General features: G+C 36.0%; 4 protein-coding genes across 4 annotated transcripts; 1 reads left to right on the top strand and 3 right to left on the bottom strand.

The window, feature by feature from the left end:
• Nucleotides 1–406: 406 nt before the first annotated feature.
• LOC107460460 (protein ABIL2) lies at nt 407–3,967 on the top strand. The gene is made up of 10 exons (XM_021128654.2): nt 407–679; nt 1,331–1,462; nt 1,619–1,701; nt 1,802–1,952; nt 2,780–2,879; nt 3,009–3,101; nt 3,191–3,233; nt 3,322–3,407; nt 3,565–3,710; nt 3,839–3,967. Exons 2-10 carry the CDS (start codon nt 1,358–1,360, stop codon nt 3,965–3,967), a joined length of 936 nt encoding a protein of 311 aa, XP_020984313.1. The 5' UTR covers nt 407–679; nt 1,331–1,357.
• Nucleotides 3,968–4,500: 533 nt separating this feature from the next.
• Nucleotides 4,501–5,983, bottom strand: LOC107460499 (uncharacterized). Its single transcript, XM_016078862.3, has 4 exons — nt 5,716–5,983; nt 5,328–5,400; nt 5,183–5,238; nt 4,501–4,692 (listed from the first exon to the last, which is right to left on the bottom strand). The coding sequence occupies exons 1-4, from the start codon at nt 5,763–5,765 to the stop codon at nt 4,578–4,580; spliced, it is 294 nt and encodes a 97-aa protein (XP_015934348.1). The 5' UTR covers nt 5,766–5,983; the 3' UTR covers nt 4,501–4,577.
• Nucleotides 5,984–6,406: 423 nt separating this feature from the next.
• On the bottom strand, nt 6,407–10,322 carry LOC107460498 (uncharacterized). Its single transcript, XM_016078861.3, has 9 exons — nt 9,759–10,322; nt 9,511–9,675; nt 9,243–9,441; nt 8,782–8,932; nt 8,354–8,576; nt 8,154–8,245; nt 7,705–7,840; nt 7,193–7,476; nt 6,407–7,098 (listed from the first exon to the last, which is right to left on the bottom strand). The coding sequence occupies exons 1-9, from the start codon at nt 9,842–9,844 to the stop codon at nt 6,848–6,850; spliced, it is 1,587 nt and encodes a 528-aa protein (XP_015934347.1). The 5' UTR covers nt 9,845–10,322; the 3' UTR covers nt 6,407–6,847.
• Nucleotides 10,323–10,704: 382 nt separating this feature from the next.
• On the bottom strand, nt 10,705–15,778 carry LOC107460507 (RNA-binding KH domain-containing protein RCF3). Its single transcript, XM_016078873.3, has 8 exons — nt 14,729–15,778; nt 13,402–13,878; nt 12,945–13,193; nt 12,435–12,653; nt 11,844–11,923; nt 11,615–11,723; nt 11,133–11,259; nt 10,705–11,032 (listed from the first exon to the last, which is right to left on the bottom strand). The coding sequence occupies exons 1-8, from the start codon at nt 15,431–15,433 to the stop codon at nt 11,013–11,015; spliced, it is 1,986 nt and encodes a 661-aa protein (XP_015934359.1). The 5' UTR covers nt 15,434–15,778; the 3' UTR covers nt 10,705–11,012.
• Nucleotides 15,779–16,786: the final 1,008 nt, after the last annotated feature.

Raw genomic sequence — 16,786 nt, 5'->3', positions numbered from 1 at the left:
AATCCTTGGGTTTACTAATAACTCCTTTATATGCTATTCCAAATTAGTCATATTTAAAAAAATAAAAAAATGGGGCCATGATGAGAGAGAAGTGGCCACCATCACTGACCAATTTCTTCCTACTTCCCAAAGCTGTTTGGAGTACTATTTTCTTCTCTAACAAATATTTTATTCCATTCTATCTATAGAGTTGTATAAAATTAAGACACCTGATTTCAGTTAGATTTTAAATCTAAATAATATTACACACTTAAAAATTATATACAAATGAATAGAAAATGGTTGATACAATAGATAAATATTCTAATAAATACTTTTATAAACTTTAATTTTAGAAGGTGGGATTTATACTCTGTTTTGTTTGTTTGTTAAAATTATGATAATTCATTTAAATAGAATGAAAAAAAGAAAATAAAAGAGAAGAAATTATTCCGGATTCCGCTGCCAATATTCCGAGTGCTTTCTTCTCCTTCCACCCACTTAACTGTTTAAGTTGGAAAATTTTTGAGCTGTCCCTTTTACACTGCTGCGTTTTGGTCAATAACTCAAACACCAAACCGTTTTGGTTTTTAGTTGGTAAGTGTGTGTCTTTGTTTTTTGTTTGACATTTTCGTTTCAAATGGGATGTGGGTTTCACACTCTAACCACTGCAAACTGAAGAAAAAAGAGCTGTTACCAGGTTTGTTTCTGCATTTTCCTTTAATACCATTTACTCAATTTGTTATTTTTCTGCTTAAAGTTAGCAACTTGTGGGCTTGATGGGGTTAAAATTTTGAACTTTTGATGTTTTTAAGTATTTGGGTGGGCTTTGCTTTTTGAGTGTCAATTTGAATTTTGATGTGGAAATTGAGTATATGTGAAGATTCAGACAAAGTGATGGAATTTTGTGCTGTTCAGTTCAATTTGTTGTCTTGTATAGTGTGGAAATTGGAATTGTCTCTCATAGTGTATAGTGTTATGTTATATGCTACTGATTTTGTTGTTAAAGCTCTGTTTTTGAATTATGGTATATACTTTTTTCCAGACAGCAATTATGTTAGATAATCAGCTTTAGGTATCTTATTAGTTGTTAGGGATGAGTTTGTCTCCTACTTTATCCGTCTTCTAATTATAGTATTTTTTTTAATTTCTTTGTCAGCATATGTTATCTATCAAGGGCTTGAAGTTTTCTCAACAATCTTCTTCTAAAAGGTTACTAATCTTGGTTTTGATATTCTTTTTTTTTTTTTTTCTTTTGGTAGTGCTTTATTTTCATTTTTTCTTTAATCCTCATCACTCTGCCACCATGAATTCAAATTAACTGTTATTCATTTTCTTTCTTATGGATAAGGTGTTCTTGCTTCTATTATTTTCATTCATGGGGAAGATCACCACTTCTGCGGTACAGCCTGTGTCTCAAGAAGCTTCAACTGATGATGAGATTTTTATGCAGCAGAGCTTGATCTTTGATGATAGTCTCAAGGTACTTTGGTCATGTGTAATGCCCTTTTATGTGGCGAAGTTTGTTCCTCGACCATACCTCCGTCATGGCTAGCGCCTATTTGCATAATGCATCTCTTGCTTTTATTATATGATTTTGTTTGCTAACTATGTCTCATATTTTCATCACTGTTCCTAGGATTTGAAAAATCTCAGATCACAGTTATACTCAGCTGCCGAGTATTTTGAACTTTCATACACCAATGATGACCAAAAACAAATGTGAGTTACTTGCTGCGTGCTGTTATATATGTATGATGGTAGTATTATATCCCTTATTCCCATCTTTATTTTGTTTTCTCTTTTCGTGTTGTGGTTGCAGAGTGGTAGAGACATTAAAGGATTATGCGATTAAAGCTCTTGTGAATACTGTGGATCATTTAGGTTCTGTGACATATAAAGTGAATGACTTGTTGGAAGAGAAGGTTGTTGAAGTTTCCGGAGCAGAGCTACGTGTATCTTGTATTGAGCAGGTATACTTAGTGATCTCCACTTTGCTTCAGTCCATTAAAGGAAAGCTCAAACTAATTGCTGTGACAGTGGAAAATTCATTTATCTTTATCTTAGATTATTGGAGGCATCAACATGGGTTTGTTGCTTTGAGGTGCTGAGAATAAATATGTTTTTAGGCATAGTTAGAATCATTTCATATATTCTTTTCTCCTTTATTTATAGGATCCAGGATGAGTCATAAAATATATGGTTACTAGGAAGTGAAAAAACTTAGAAATTCATGTTGGGGTCCTCTTTTAACGCTTCTGGATACTCTAAATTGACATCCTTCATTATTGATACAAGTGTTTGTATCGATTCATGTAGAATAGAAGTTTGCATTTAGATGTTAATCTTACGAGAATTTCAGATGTTTAGCAGTATAGTATTTTATTAGCATTAAGCATTTATATCCAGATAATGTCATATCCATCATTCTAGTCTAGTATCTAGCAAGATAAGGCTTGGTTTTGTTTCTTGTATCACTTTTAGAGATTAATGTATGTTTATCGCATCAGATAATGGTAGCAGTATAAAAATTAGTGGAGCTATATTCAGTTATTGTGATCAATGGCTAAAATCTGATAGTGGTGCCCATAGGGAATCTTTGCATGGCTGATAATTATCTGTCTATTACAAATGACTTTTTGAGTTAGAAACTTGCTTCGCCAGTATGTTGTTATTTGCATAATTTTTCATATAAAGTTGTTTTTGAGGAGCGCTGTCTCGATATCATTGAAGTTGATTATTGTGAAATTTTGTGAAGACGGTTAACATTTTCTTCTTGGTGCATAACATGGTACATTAGAGAATGAGGACGTGCCAAGATTATATGGATCACGAGGGGCGTACCCAACAGTCGTTGGTGATCAGTACTCCAAAATATCACAAGCGTTATATTCTACCAGGCAAGTATATGCTGCATTCTTCTGAAAACTGTCATCTTACTTAACTTGTTACTTTCTCCACTTCCATTATACTTTCTTCCTATCACTTATTAGGAAGTATTCTCACATTCCTTTCATTTGTAAGTTCAGCTGGGGAGACCATGCATGGCGCGAACCAGACAAAATCGTCCTATGTTGGGTGCAACCTAGACGACGAAGATGACTGGCTTCACTTCAAGAGTGGTATCTTCTGCTTTTCAATATCAATCATCTTCGGGCTAACCTTAAAAATATAAACTTATATTCCTTTCACTCTATTTGTGTCCCAAAAGCTGTTCGAGCTACAATTAGAGAAACACCAACATCTACAGCAAGGTAACTACAAATGCTGCATGCCGTTGTCACATTAAATTGGCCTTTTACTAGGATAAGTATCTTGACATAATTCTTCATTTTGACGCAGTAGAGGGCGTTCACCATCACCTTCTGTCCAAACTCAGAGACCTGGAGGTTTTTCATTCACCTCAACCATGCCAAGAAAAGTTTTAGGTTGGTATACACACAGATCTTATAATATAAATATACTAGAGTTCATGTTATTATTGTCTTTCAAATTGTTATTTCTTTTTCATGTCCAAACAATGGCGAAGATATAGGTTAGGTTTTGTTGTTACCCGAATTCATAGTTGTTTTACATGTAATGTAGATAAGCGTTCTGTTTCACCGCATAGATTCCCACTTTTACGCACCGGGTCACGGTCAAGTAGGCCTACAACACCAAAGAGCAGTAGACCAACTACTCCAAACCCTGCTAGACCAACCACACCAAATCCTTCCAATGCAAGACAAAGGGTAAGTTTAACATTGTTTCTTTATCAATTTCAATTAGATTAATGACATAAATGCGAGTTGTTTGCTCGGTACAATATGAACAAATTCTATAGTTTCTTCAACCGCATCTCCATTTATGTTTCTTCCAGTACCCATCCGAGCCACGGAAATCAGCTTCAATGCGATTGCCAGCCGAAAGAGACAATGGCAAAGAAGTTGAACAATACCCCAGTAAAGATGTCATGAAAGCTTGGAAACAAGTCAATTTTGCATTATAGTATTTCGTCCATTTGATCCAATAGGTTTCACTTTGTCACTTAAGAAGTATTATACGGTTGTTATTGTTATTATATAGTCTCCAAAATGGTCTTGCATGATAGTTTCATTGTTGATATTTTATTTTTAATGGTGAAACATTCTATATAATCAAGTAAATTTGGTTTCTCTTTTCGACTTTTCGGTTTGCAGGGTAAGGCTACATATGTTTCTCAAATTTGAGCAAATAACATGGCTTTTAATTAATCTACAGTAATATCAAAAATTTTCTAATCTACTTGATTTTGGTATCTATTTTTCCTTGTCAAATAATATTGTTCATGCCAATTATCCAAAAAGCTACTTCAATTTTCTTCCTAAATGCCATTTAAAGCAATAAGCAACATTCCTCTTTTTACAAGTTGGATGGAAGTCATAAATTTGTTGGTGGGAGAATATCAATTTTGCCACATGAATGAGTAAAACTTGGTTACACAATCTTGGAACAGAATCCTATAAAAGTATATGAAAGTGAAAATGCAAACACATACAAATATACTATGAGAAACCTAATAGGATTATATATAATGGTTGGAGTAGCAATACATTCTTTAAGAATAAGAAAAGTAAATGTCACAATTCCATTCCTTGACCAAATTCTTCAATCGTTTTTGTGGCCAGTGTAAGGACATCTACAAAAGCACTAAAAGATGCCCGAAGAAATCTTGCTTCCGTTGCCTCAAAGTGCCTGAATGGAACATAGGAAAAAAAAAAGTACCATTAGATATTCTGCAGAACCCTTTAAGCTGAATTAACTAATTACAGAAAAAAGTTTACTTTCTTAGGCATTCTCATCACATCAACTCATGATAATTTCATCACCATAACTGATGACTGGAGATTGATTACAAAGGTATGTTCGGTCCGCGTTCGCGAAACATTGTACTTGTGTTGGATCACATGGCAGGTAGGTGAGAAATGAAACCGTTGAGAAATTGAGATTTGGTACAAGCTTAAGATGTGGCTTAAGTAGTAAGAAACTATTAGCTAATCACATATATGTCTAACTAATCAATAACAACTCATCTAAACAATAATTAAACCGAAGTAATCGTTTACCAACACTATCACTTACTTTTAGAACATTAGCGGAACAAGAATTGTTTCAGTTGAACAGGAAAGGATGCACAAGTCATGCAGATCATAATAATAGCATAGAGGGTAGAGAAGAGACTCACACTGAAAGCTTTCCATGAGACACTGCCATGAGTCGTTTCACCTTGTCTGGTTGCAACTGCAGTAGACATGAAATCAAATTAGAAACCCAATGAGAAATTTTTGGGTAAAAGAATGGAAATTTGATAGCTTGAAGAAACAATTGACCTCCTTATCAACAGCTAAGGCTGCGCATACGATAGCAGCATTTTGTTCATGTCCAAAATCAACTTCTAGGTCACTGTAATGGTCATGAACAGTTACTAAGAAACAAATTTGGTAGATTAGCTTATCAAAGTGTTCATCATTGATTCTCCAAATATTTATCAGAAGTTGCTGAGTTCGTATTCAAATAACACGGTAGCCACTTGCACATAATTCACAAATAAGGGATCAGATACCAAACAAGACCACACAAGAAATAAGGTAAACAAAAGAAGACAAAAACTTGGGAGTGATAATATTCATGGATAGCATATAAAACAATGCAAATAGAAGATTAAAAAAATACCAAATTTTTCAGAGAGAGAGAAGAGAGAGAGAGAGAGAGAGAGACCAGCTGAATGGCCATTGGGACCCAGCTTCTGCTGGTGCTGTGGCAGCCATTTCTGTTGTGATTGGTGAGAGCGAACAGGGGTTGGAGACGAAGAGGGAAGCTCCTGAGGTAGATGGCTAGGGTTTTTCAGTGAAATAGTTGAACTTGTTGGGAGTCACACAACTTTCGTTTTGGTTTCTTGTTGGTTCTTCCTTCTTAGAATGCTGCATTTGATCTCCGCTCACTAGAGTATCTAATTATTTTCTCTTGTATCTTCTTAGAATGTGTACACCATTGTGGCATTGCGTTTTATTTACTAGAGTAAATACTTTTAAAAATTATTGCAAAAATGGGTGGAATTACTTATCTCCATTACAGGTAAGTTTTTACGCCGTATACGAGATACGTAAGTGTGTTTGACACGTATATATCTCCTTAAGTGTGCAGCAGTATTAAATACGACAATTGCGATACACATCAACAACCATATATCCGCTATTATTTAACATTTTTTTTGTATTTTTTGAAAGAAAAACAGAAAAAAAAATATGAAATATATGTGTCTAATGACAAGAATTACACGTCTTTTTATACCAATTAAAAATTTATCTTTATATATCTCATTTACCATAATTTTTACAATTATTTATATCAGTAAATAAAACATTATTTAATTCATTTAAATAAAAAAATCCTTGTGCCATGCCGAAGAAGATTGTCTTTCCAGTGACACCTTTGGGATGTGGATTGTATTTCGTTTTCCACTTCTCTGTGTTTCTTGTCCTTTATCATGACAAAATCAAAGTGATAATTATTTTAAAGGAAAAGAATAATTCATATAGATTATTTATGTAACAATATATGGAAATTAAACATTCTTTTTATCCCTTTTAGACATCTTATTCAGCTAGTTACCCATTATTTTCATTTATCCCTTGCAATTTGAGAGAGATATGGGCCACAGCGACAGCGCAGGTCCTCTCAATATTTTCCTCATGTACTCATTTCACAGTTCCTAAACAAAAAACAGTTTACTATCATAACCAATCTGATTGGTCGACTTTCTATTTCTATTTGTATTAACTTTTTAAACCATTTAGGTTGCCATTTAAGCTCACAAAGACGGCACCAAGGAGGCACATATTATAGTCCCTCAGTGATGAATCATCTGCTTATACTTCTTTCTAAGCAGAGACAACCTCCTCTGCAAGGGAAGCATTTCATCTCTTCTCCCTAGTTTATCCAACAAGAATACAATCTTTTTCACTGTAACCAAAACTTCCTCACTCTCGTATCCAAATTCTCTCTCTTGTATACCTAGAATCCTTCTAAGTAGCACAACTAACTCGCTCTCATCTTTACCAACTTGAGTTTGAATAGACACCAAACAGTCAAAAGCCTCCCCTGCCATGCATAATATCATGTTAAAATAAGAATTTGATTCATATTCTCACGGCAAAATGTAACAGGAATTATGGAAAGGAAAGGGCAAACATACCAACTGGAAGAGAATCTTCTCCAAATGCCTTCTCACGGATGCGCAAAGCATCCAGTGCCAGTTTCTCAGCTTCTTCATCTTGTTTCAAATGGTGAAGCGTAACTGCAAGTTGCAACATTGGAAAGCTGACGAACTGGTCATCGCTTCCTTTCTGCTTTATCATTATTTCCAAACTCTTCTCAACAAGTGCTCGGCCTCTGCATAATTCTTCGATTGGGAATATGAAGTTGCAAGATTTATCATGTGTGTCACTAAGCCGGGGTGACCTTTTCCTTTGTGCCTCTCTGTGATTAATAAGCATTCCTCTAATAATTCTCTGCCTTCTTGTGCTCTTAAAGTAAAGTAATAGACACCACAGTGAGTGCCAAGTTACCATCAATTCTTAGTATTTGATTTTACTTAATGTTTTCTTTTTTTTTAATATGAGATAAAAATTAGAATTTGTTATTTGAATGCCAAAAGAATTACTTAAATCTTCCATTCAAATTACCAAGGTTGTAAGAGAAGTTTACCTCCCGACAGCATGAAGCAACTCAGCAAGATCTACCCTCATCTTTTCCATGATGCTGTCATCTGGCGACAAGTAATTGGAATCTTTCATGACATGAAGTGCATGTTCATACAAATTGATTGCTTCATCTGACTTCCCTGCAAATCATATTTCATATCAATCAGTGCCTAAATATTGTAGCCAAAAAAGAAAAGCAGAAAGATGATGAGAATTCTCTACTTGGACACCATTTATTTATTTATTTAGAAAAAAAAAACTCATGCATGAAAGAGCTTGTAACCAACATTCGTGTTAAATGATACAACCACCAAATGAAAAAAGAACACAAACATGCGTGAGCACGAAAAAAGAAGCAGCAGCACAACAAAGCAAAGCAGAGAAAGAACTAGATAAAGCAAAGAGGAATATGCAAACAAAAATGAAGTTGTGTAAGTGAAAATGTACAGTTACCTTGAGCACACTTAACTTGGGCAAGGGAACTCATGGCCAATCCAATTCTTCCATCATTTTGTCCATATGACTTTGTGTATATGTCGAGAACCCTAGAAAACAGCATAAACAAAGGTAAATGTGCAAGAAAGCAGAGCCATTAATGCATTGAATCAGAAAGGGAGATATTTTTCTTATTAGAAAAAAGGAGTCAGCTCAACCTAGTAAAATGAGTTTCTGCATCGTTGACTCTTCTTTCTTTCAGTAAAAGATTGCCAAGACCAAGTAAAGGTACAACCAAATCCTTACTTTCAGCACCTCTCTTAGACTCCAAAATAGTTATTGCACACTGGTATTTCTCTATGGCTTTTGTTGCTTTTCCAGTTGAACCAAGAACCTTTGCCATAGCCAAATAGGGTGTGACAAGAAAAGGGCTGTCGTTACCTAAAAGAAGAGATGAAATTGAGAAAACCAGAATTTTGAAACTTTGAACATCAACTGCATCTTAGATGGAAATTTTTTTTGGTAACTATAACTGGACACGCACAAATAAAAATGTTTCAAGAAAATAGATCTAGTTTTTAGTGAAACCAAAGAGACAATTAATTAGAAAATAAAGCTAACATTGCTAGCTGGAACATCCACTCACCATAGGTCCTTTCCATAATGTTGAAAGCCCTTTGATACGTGTCCAGTGATTTTCCAAACTTGCTCAATGTTGAATACATACTTCCCATATGCGTAAGTATCAAATCTAGATGTTGTGTGTCATCCTTCAAATTGTCAATCACTTTTCTCATCTAGCAATAATGAAAATATAAGAACGGACACCACATAGAAAAGGGAGTGAAACACTATAAGATTCTACAGGGAACTACAACTAAAATAAGTATGCAAATGTATGCCTTTCACCATTGAAATATGACTTCAACAGATATATGGAACAAACAATTATTGGCAACTATAAGTATACAATTACAAAGAGATATAGTTACAAGAACACTACTTGAGCACGTAACACGTCAAACATAATCTTCCAAGACTAAAACCATGATAAATTTGACAAAATCGAAAGTAAAAACAAATACTCAGAAATAGGAAAATTGATACCACATTCAACAGAGAAGCAACAGTTTCTAGGTCTCCAACAGCCACATAACCCAGCGCTAAGACATCCAGAATTGCAGCTTCTTGAATGCCTTTAGAGCCGGCATTAAGTAGGTCAAGAGCATCATCTCTTTTTCCCATTCTAATCATTGTTTTCACTTCATCAAAGAACTCGTTCAACTCATTCTCAAATTCGTTTATTCTGCGGAACACAACTTGCAGAGTCAAGGTACTTGTAGCTATATATCGATGGAAGAAAACCGCTTCTTACCTGTGATTTTGATTAGCATTAGTGTCAGCAAAGTGCAAGGACTCAAGTGAAGCTGTTGAGGCACAAAAGCGAGTAACAGTGGTGATGGGTATAATGTAAAGCTTTGAAGTGCGATTCTCCTTTTTGTTAGACACTGAAAACATACGTGGAACCTCTTTGCAACCCCTAATAATAGATAACAAAGGAAACTAGATGAGGATTTTCAGAAATTGTAGCAATTGAAAGAAAGAAAGAGAGAGATAGGGAACCTGAATGGAGCGAAAGAGGGGGACGGAGCAAGAAACGAAGCTGAAGCTGACATTGTAGAGTAGAAAGTGAAAGCTGGTGTTGGCATTCAGCAGCACAACGAAACGGATAATGCTAAGAAAGAGCAGCACGGTTTGGTGGACGCTGTCAATGTATTCCAAATCAGGAATCAGTTAGCTGAAGTAGATGGTTAATGCTGAGCGACTGTCTCTGATCCGGTACAATTTTTTAAGAGGTATTATAACACGGGAAGCCTTCCAGGTTAAGAGGTTAATAGCTTTTTGGATGAAAATTTCTTAGTTTATGTATCATTTCTGATGAACCTGTTATTCGTGAACAGATTACTCGAACTCATAATCTCTGTATGAGTATTGGAAGACTATGTCATTTGAGTTATAACTCATTTGCGAGAATAGGTGTGCTTTTGTGAAATGGATTGTGACCAATGTCATTTTAGCTTGTAGTGTTTTAGATTAGGTTTTTTATTATCCATGTAGCTGATGAAATGTTGTTTGGTCCCTTACCCTCACCACCCTTTTTGGGTCATTGTGAGTAGTTAAGTTGAAAAAAAAGGGGGATAAAAAAAACTTTAGACCAAAAAAAAAATATATATATTTATAGGTCACACTTTGAAAAATGGTTTTAATATAAAATGATTTTGGCCTTTTTCTTGAAAATTTATACTTTGAAAGTTTGAGTTATGATAAGAAATCTAATTGAAGCCATTATCAAAAAGCAATCTTTATAAAGAGTTAGTCGGTGTTTGAAACTTTGAATAGAGTAGTAATTATTTGAAGAAATAATTTTTATTAGTTACATACAATGATTTGTCAATGTCCATTGGATGTAGCCATATGTTGAAGCTGGCTATGGGAATGTACTTTTAGTGGAAGCCATGTGGTTTTAGAGGGAAAATAAATAAATAAATAAAATAGATGAAAGCCTATGTTTTCATTTGTGGAAAAACTTTCCATTGCATTGCTTACTCATAAAACTCGCGTTATCAACCAGGAAAAACACAATCCAGGGTAGCCGCCAACAATTGCTCCCTGCACTTTGCTGAAAGTAATAGTAACAAGTAATGAATAAGCTCGCCCAGTACAACATTTACATTGGAATGCTTCTCTCGCATTCAAAATTCCTAACTCTTGCTATATGGAAAACCAATCAGTGCATGGAACAAGATGCCAATGCCCCAGGCACACAAGTAATGGCAATGCCATAATCTTTAGCCAAATTCTCAATATGTGCATCACTCAAGGGCCGTCTTCTTGTGCTGTGAAAAGATCCAGAAAAGATAAATGTCAGTTCAAATTTGCATTTAAGATATACTGGGAATTGGGGGGTGGTTAAGAACCAAGATATATAAGACTTACTGCTCAAAATAAATCCCTGGAGCAAGCTCTGCGCTCTCTCTGCCTGCTCTGGAGTACCGGATATCTGAATAATCTTCTGTGTCGCATCTGGTCTATCCTCTACAAGCGTTACGTTGGCTCCTGACAACTGCTCCCATGAAAACATAAGTGAAAATGCATGACTTTAATTTCCAAAATAAAAATACAGACATATAATGATAATTTCCACAATCTAATGCAATACTAAAAAACAATTATCTCCTATTTTATTGGTCATTCTTGAAGCTCGAACATGAAAAAAATAGAATAAAGTACCAAAATTTCCCAAAGATTATTCGCATGACAAAAATATGGTCTAGAAAGAACTCATAGGGGGATCATCATGGACAGAAAAAACAGAACTCACATTACAGTAGGGCAATTTTTACGATTCATGTTAGTTTTAGCACTTTCCACTTCAAATATTAAGGTGAGGGGCTGTAAGATCTAATAATCACATATACCTCACTTATTTGAACAAGCTTGCTTTTGGATTTTGCTATAAGCTTGGGAACTGCATACTCTGGTAGAACAACTTCAAGTGTACTCCTTGTGACAAGAGGCACAGTAATCCTAAACACATACAAAATGGGAAATGGGATGAGATATTGACAAGGGGAGAAAGAAAACAGGATGACATGTTGAAAAAAGTAAGACACAACATTTCATGAAAGGGACCAGTGGACCACTTACCTATTTAAACCACTCGGCACGTCTTCGCGGCGGTCAGTCTCTTTCTGCTTTCCTGCCTCGGTGCTAGACCCTCCAGATTCCTTCCAAAAAGAAACAAGAGAAAAACTTATTTTTAATTCAAATAAAAAACAAAATTCTCTATAATTTGTCCCAAGCAGTCACTACTTATATAAGACTCGGTTCCCTAAGCTGTAGACAACATTTGAGATAGGAAACTGCATATATATAGCCATTGCAACATAGTATTGACTTATTTTTCAAGAAACCACTAGATCATTAGTCATTGGATAGTATGTGGCAGGTTCATATGATCACTTAACGATAACAGGCAAAATCCTTCTTTTATGACAAAGAATAATGAACGGGGAGGAAAAACTACTGAGATATAAATTTCCATAATATATTATATGCTTAAACGTGATTTTCAATGTAGATAAGAAATATATCTTGACATGGGTAAAAAATTCTCCCCAAAACCAGTCCATTAAATGGCAGATTAGCAAAATAGACAATATTTAAGATAAAATGTCAAGCAAAACGGACCATAATTAAGGTAAAATGACATTTCTTGGAATTGCATCAAAAGAATACCTTTGATGGAAAGGGTCCTGGTGCAGTTAGCACATTCTGATAGGCTGCAGGAGCTTCAGTAGCTGAAGCCATATTATTAGAAGAAGATGCCTCAATGCCCGATAAGGAGGTCAACGGTGGCATTGTATCTCTTGAAAAGAAGTCCTTATAAAAGTAACTTCTTAATCTTGATGTCACCTCAACAACAGCATCTCGTGCTGCCTTTATCTCTCCTACAATCTGCAGAGACAATAAAGGAAACAATATGAATGTACGAAGAAGAAATTAAATGTTTGGTCTTCACTTTGGCCTTGAGGATGGTAAAGTTTTTAATCCTATCTACTATTTACTGGAAAATTCCTAATAGAAAGTAGCCAATTAAAACCCTACACCCATTGGTTTTCAATAACTATTATAATATCCATCGGCATTTTGAAGTTCAACATCTATCATTTTCCTACTCAAGACCACATTTAGCAAAAGAAATTTGCTGTAGTTATATTTAAAGTAGTAGTAGGTCCAATGAATAACCTGTACTAGCTCATCAGTTCTTGCAACACAAAGAGGTAATTCTTCTCTAGGCAGAATCTGAATGTTTGCACCGGTCAACCTCCTTATTTCTGATAGTGAGGCCTCTTTTCCATCTATGCATTCAATATCGCTAGATGGGACGACGAGCCTGGTGGTTATAGTATTGTCCTTATCTAGAACAAGATCAACAATACGAGTTTGTATATGCAACAAGGCTTCCTGTGCTGGGAACAGCTCATCATCAGGACCCTTAAGTACATAATGAGAACAGTTAGAATTATATCCATCTGAAAAACACGTTGAACAGCTTTTGGAAGAGTTTAAGTTGCAACTACTTAAGCAGGAAGAAAATTGCCTCTATGACACTTATAGCTTGAAGAAGTGATCTAAGAGATATTGCAGTTGTTACACTCAATACACTACAAAAGGGACACAGACAAAAAGAGAAAGCAAGTACCTCCTCTGAAGTAATGATTATTATCTGTTCATCTGAACCACCAATAGGTTCGGCCACCTTTACATCTACCCCAACTTCATTTTGAAGGAACTCTACAATTCCATCTGATTCCCCAATAATGCGATCAACTTTCTCAACTGGACAAAGTATACGGAAAACAAGCTCCTCTCCATACAGGGGCTGTGCTTCATCAACCATGGGAGCAGGCCCTGGCTCCATTCCGTAATTACCCAATTGGGGTTGGTTATTGTTTCTGGCATTGGTGTTAGACATTCGTGAACCAAAATTAGCTCCATCTACAGCTGATCTACGAGATCCACCAGTCATGTGAGGAACATAATCATCGTCGGGAGAGAAAAATCGCTCAGGCGAATGTGCACGTCCATGGAAATGACCACGGTCACGATGCTGGCTCTCCCTTAACCGCGATGATATAATTACTATAGCATTCTTCACAGCATTTACGTCACCTACTACCTGCACCGCATATCATACAATTATTAATTTTCAGTTTAAATAATCTTTGAATGGGTAAAAGTTGCAGGGAAACACACCACATATTTGGAGTGACCATGCATTTCCATAACTTCACTATAATAACAAAGTTTAGGGGCTCCAAAACCAGAAAAAGAGAACCATTGAGAGCATGATAAAGCAACCGCTAGCAGTCTTCCACACTTGGTGGATTAAATTTGAGGAAAATCCGACAAATAATGTCATATTTGATCTAAATAAGTTCAACTAAAGAAGCACAAGATCCACCATCAAATCAAAATCAGTTACTGATATATGCAATAAATTTCAGGCATACATCATAAAACAAATCAATAATCCAAAACAAAAAAAATGTACTCCAAACCACCAATTCAAAGCCAGAATGCTTTTGAAGCTGAAAATTGTTCCACCTTTCCAGCTCTTCAGCTGAAAAGGAAATGAAGAAGCTTCAAATGCTACTGATTCACAAGTTAAATCAACTAATGATTGTTAGCTCAAATTCTACTTCATTTAATTTATGAAACACCGGGTATTTAAGGGAAAAAGAAGTTAAAGGAATCCTGAAACGTTAGAAAAAGCCATATTCATTGTCTTCAGTTCAGCAATTTTAATTGGTTGTCCAAAAGTATAACAACCACTGAGTATATATAAGAGTAAATGGCAAAAAAACATAGTTTTTCCCCATAGTCCATTACTCCATACTCCACAATGGTGCTGGCATTCTTTCACCACCAATGAAAATAAAAAAGTAGGTGTGTTCTTTTTTCTCAGCATGCATGCAATTCAAACAATCACCAAAGGTAATTCTACTTTTGTTGGTTGCAATTTGCACCTGAACAATCTCTTCTGCCATGGAAACACAACGGGGTAGATTGTGATCTCTAGGGAGTATCCTAATTTGTGTCTTTGTTTCCATCCTCATTTGTTCAATAATCTTCCCTCCTTTTCCCAACAAACACCCTACATGCATTCTCGATACCACCAATCTCGAGGCCACTCGACTGTTCCCGCCACCACCACCACCTCTTCCGCCTCCTCCGCCAGGGAGGCCGTACTCCTCATCCTCCTCTCCGACCCCGAACGCAGCGTCGCTCTCCAGGATCCTGTCGTGGATCATGAGGAGCGCCTCCTGCGCCGGCGAAAACGACGGCATTCTCCCCTCAGGGTCGCGGCGGCGAGTGTCGGAAATCTCGATGATCCGCTCCTCGTCACCGGGGATCAGCTCGTGGACGTTGATCCAGGCGCCGGTGTGCTGCCGTATGGACTTTATTATGCTGCCAGACTTCCCGATGACGCCGCCGGCCTTCAAATCGTGGCACAGAATGCGGTAGCTGGTGGTAACCGTCAACGGCGAGTCCTGAGTCTTAAACTGGCGTCCTCCGCCGCCGCCGCCGCCACCACCACCTCCTCCTCCGCGGTGGCGGTGAACTGGAACGTTGTTATAGTGGTGGTTATAGCGGGGCCTGATCCTAGCGAGGGTGTCAGAATCATAGTCCTGGTCATAGTAGTAGTTCCTCTTAGATCTAGACCTATCCATGAAGGTTTTAGAACCTGGATTCGAGTTCCGAGTGAAAATCCGTTCGTTTGGGGATTTTTGAAGTTATAACGCTGGGTTTCCTTTCAATCCAAGCATTATGTTGCGTGCGTTTGGATGTTGAAACATAGAATTGAAATTAACTAGTTGTTTTTGTTATGTATGAGTTCCGATTCGATTTTGAAGTGATGTGTGAAACCCTAAAAAGAAAGAGAAAAGGGTGTGTCGCAGTGAAAGGGAAGTTGCAAGTAAGTATGTTTAGTTTAATTGAAATTGCAGATAGCAGAGCTGAGGAACGAAGAAAGAAGAGTGGGGTTGGGTCTATGTATGTATTTAATGTACTCTTGTGTTGTGTATCTCTCTCTATATTTATACGCTTATAATTATGTGCCGTATGCTTTTGCTGTCAACTACACTTAGACCTCTATTTAGAATATAATTTTTGATGCGTTCATATTAGGGGTGGCAAAGCGGGCCGGCTCGCCCCAACCCGTCCCGTCCGTCTAGGCTCGTCCCGTCAACTAAAATGGGTTCAAAATGTTAGCCCGTCCCACTTTATGGTGGATTGGAGGGTTGGCGGGCTAGCCCGCTTGACTCTTTTTTTTTTGTTGAAAAATAAAATTCATTAAAATTAATCAAAAAATAATAATTAAAAAATCAAATACAAATAAAAAATAGTCAAATTATAATATAATTTTTTTATTTTTAACTTCAATAAAATTACTTAAAATAATATTTGTCAATAGAATCATCTTTATTTTAAAAAATAAGTCATATAATTTGAGCATATATACAAAATTGTAAAATAAAATAAATAAAGTTAACAACTAAAAGAAGAATAAAAATAAAAAATAAAAAAAGTGTTTAAAAATTATATAATTATTAATTTTATAATAGTAATCACTCTTTTATTTAATAAAAAAAAAGAAAATAAAAATCTTCGGCCCGGCAGACCGGCCCGCCCCGCCAAAACCCGCCAATTTGGCGGTGTGTGTTTGGTGGATTTTTTAATTTGGCGGGCTCCAAATCCAAACCCGACCCGCCTTTTTTAGCGGATTTAGCGGATCGGCCCGACGGACTCAATCCGTTTTGCCACCCCTAATTAATACTACTACTTTTTATAAGTTAAAAGTTCAAACAAATTACTTTTAAAACTTCCCAAATGGGCCTTAAGTATATTTGGATTGGAGTTTATCAAATTAGAGTTTGAATAAGAATGATTTTGTAGAATTAATTTTGGATAAAAGTGAATTTATGTTAACATAATTTATGCTTGATAATTTTATACTAAAATTGATTTTGATAAAATAAATATTATTTGGACAATATTAATTAAAATTAATTTTAGATATATAA

This window comes from Arachis duranensis, chromosome 8, assembly GCF_000817695.3.
Source record: "Arachis duranensis cultivar V14167 chromosome 8, aradu.V14167.gnm2.J7QH, whole genome shotgun sequence".
NCBI classification, from domain to species: Eukaryota; Viridiplantae; Streptophyta; class Magnoliopsida; order Fabales; family Fabaceae; genus Arachis; species Arachis duranensis.
Note: the sequence above shows the minus strand (reverse complement) of the source record. Positions and strands in the feature narration are given on the sequence as shown.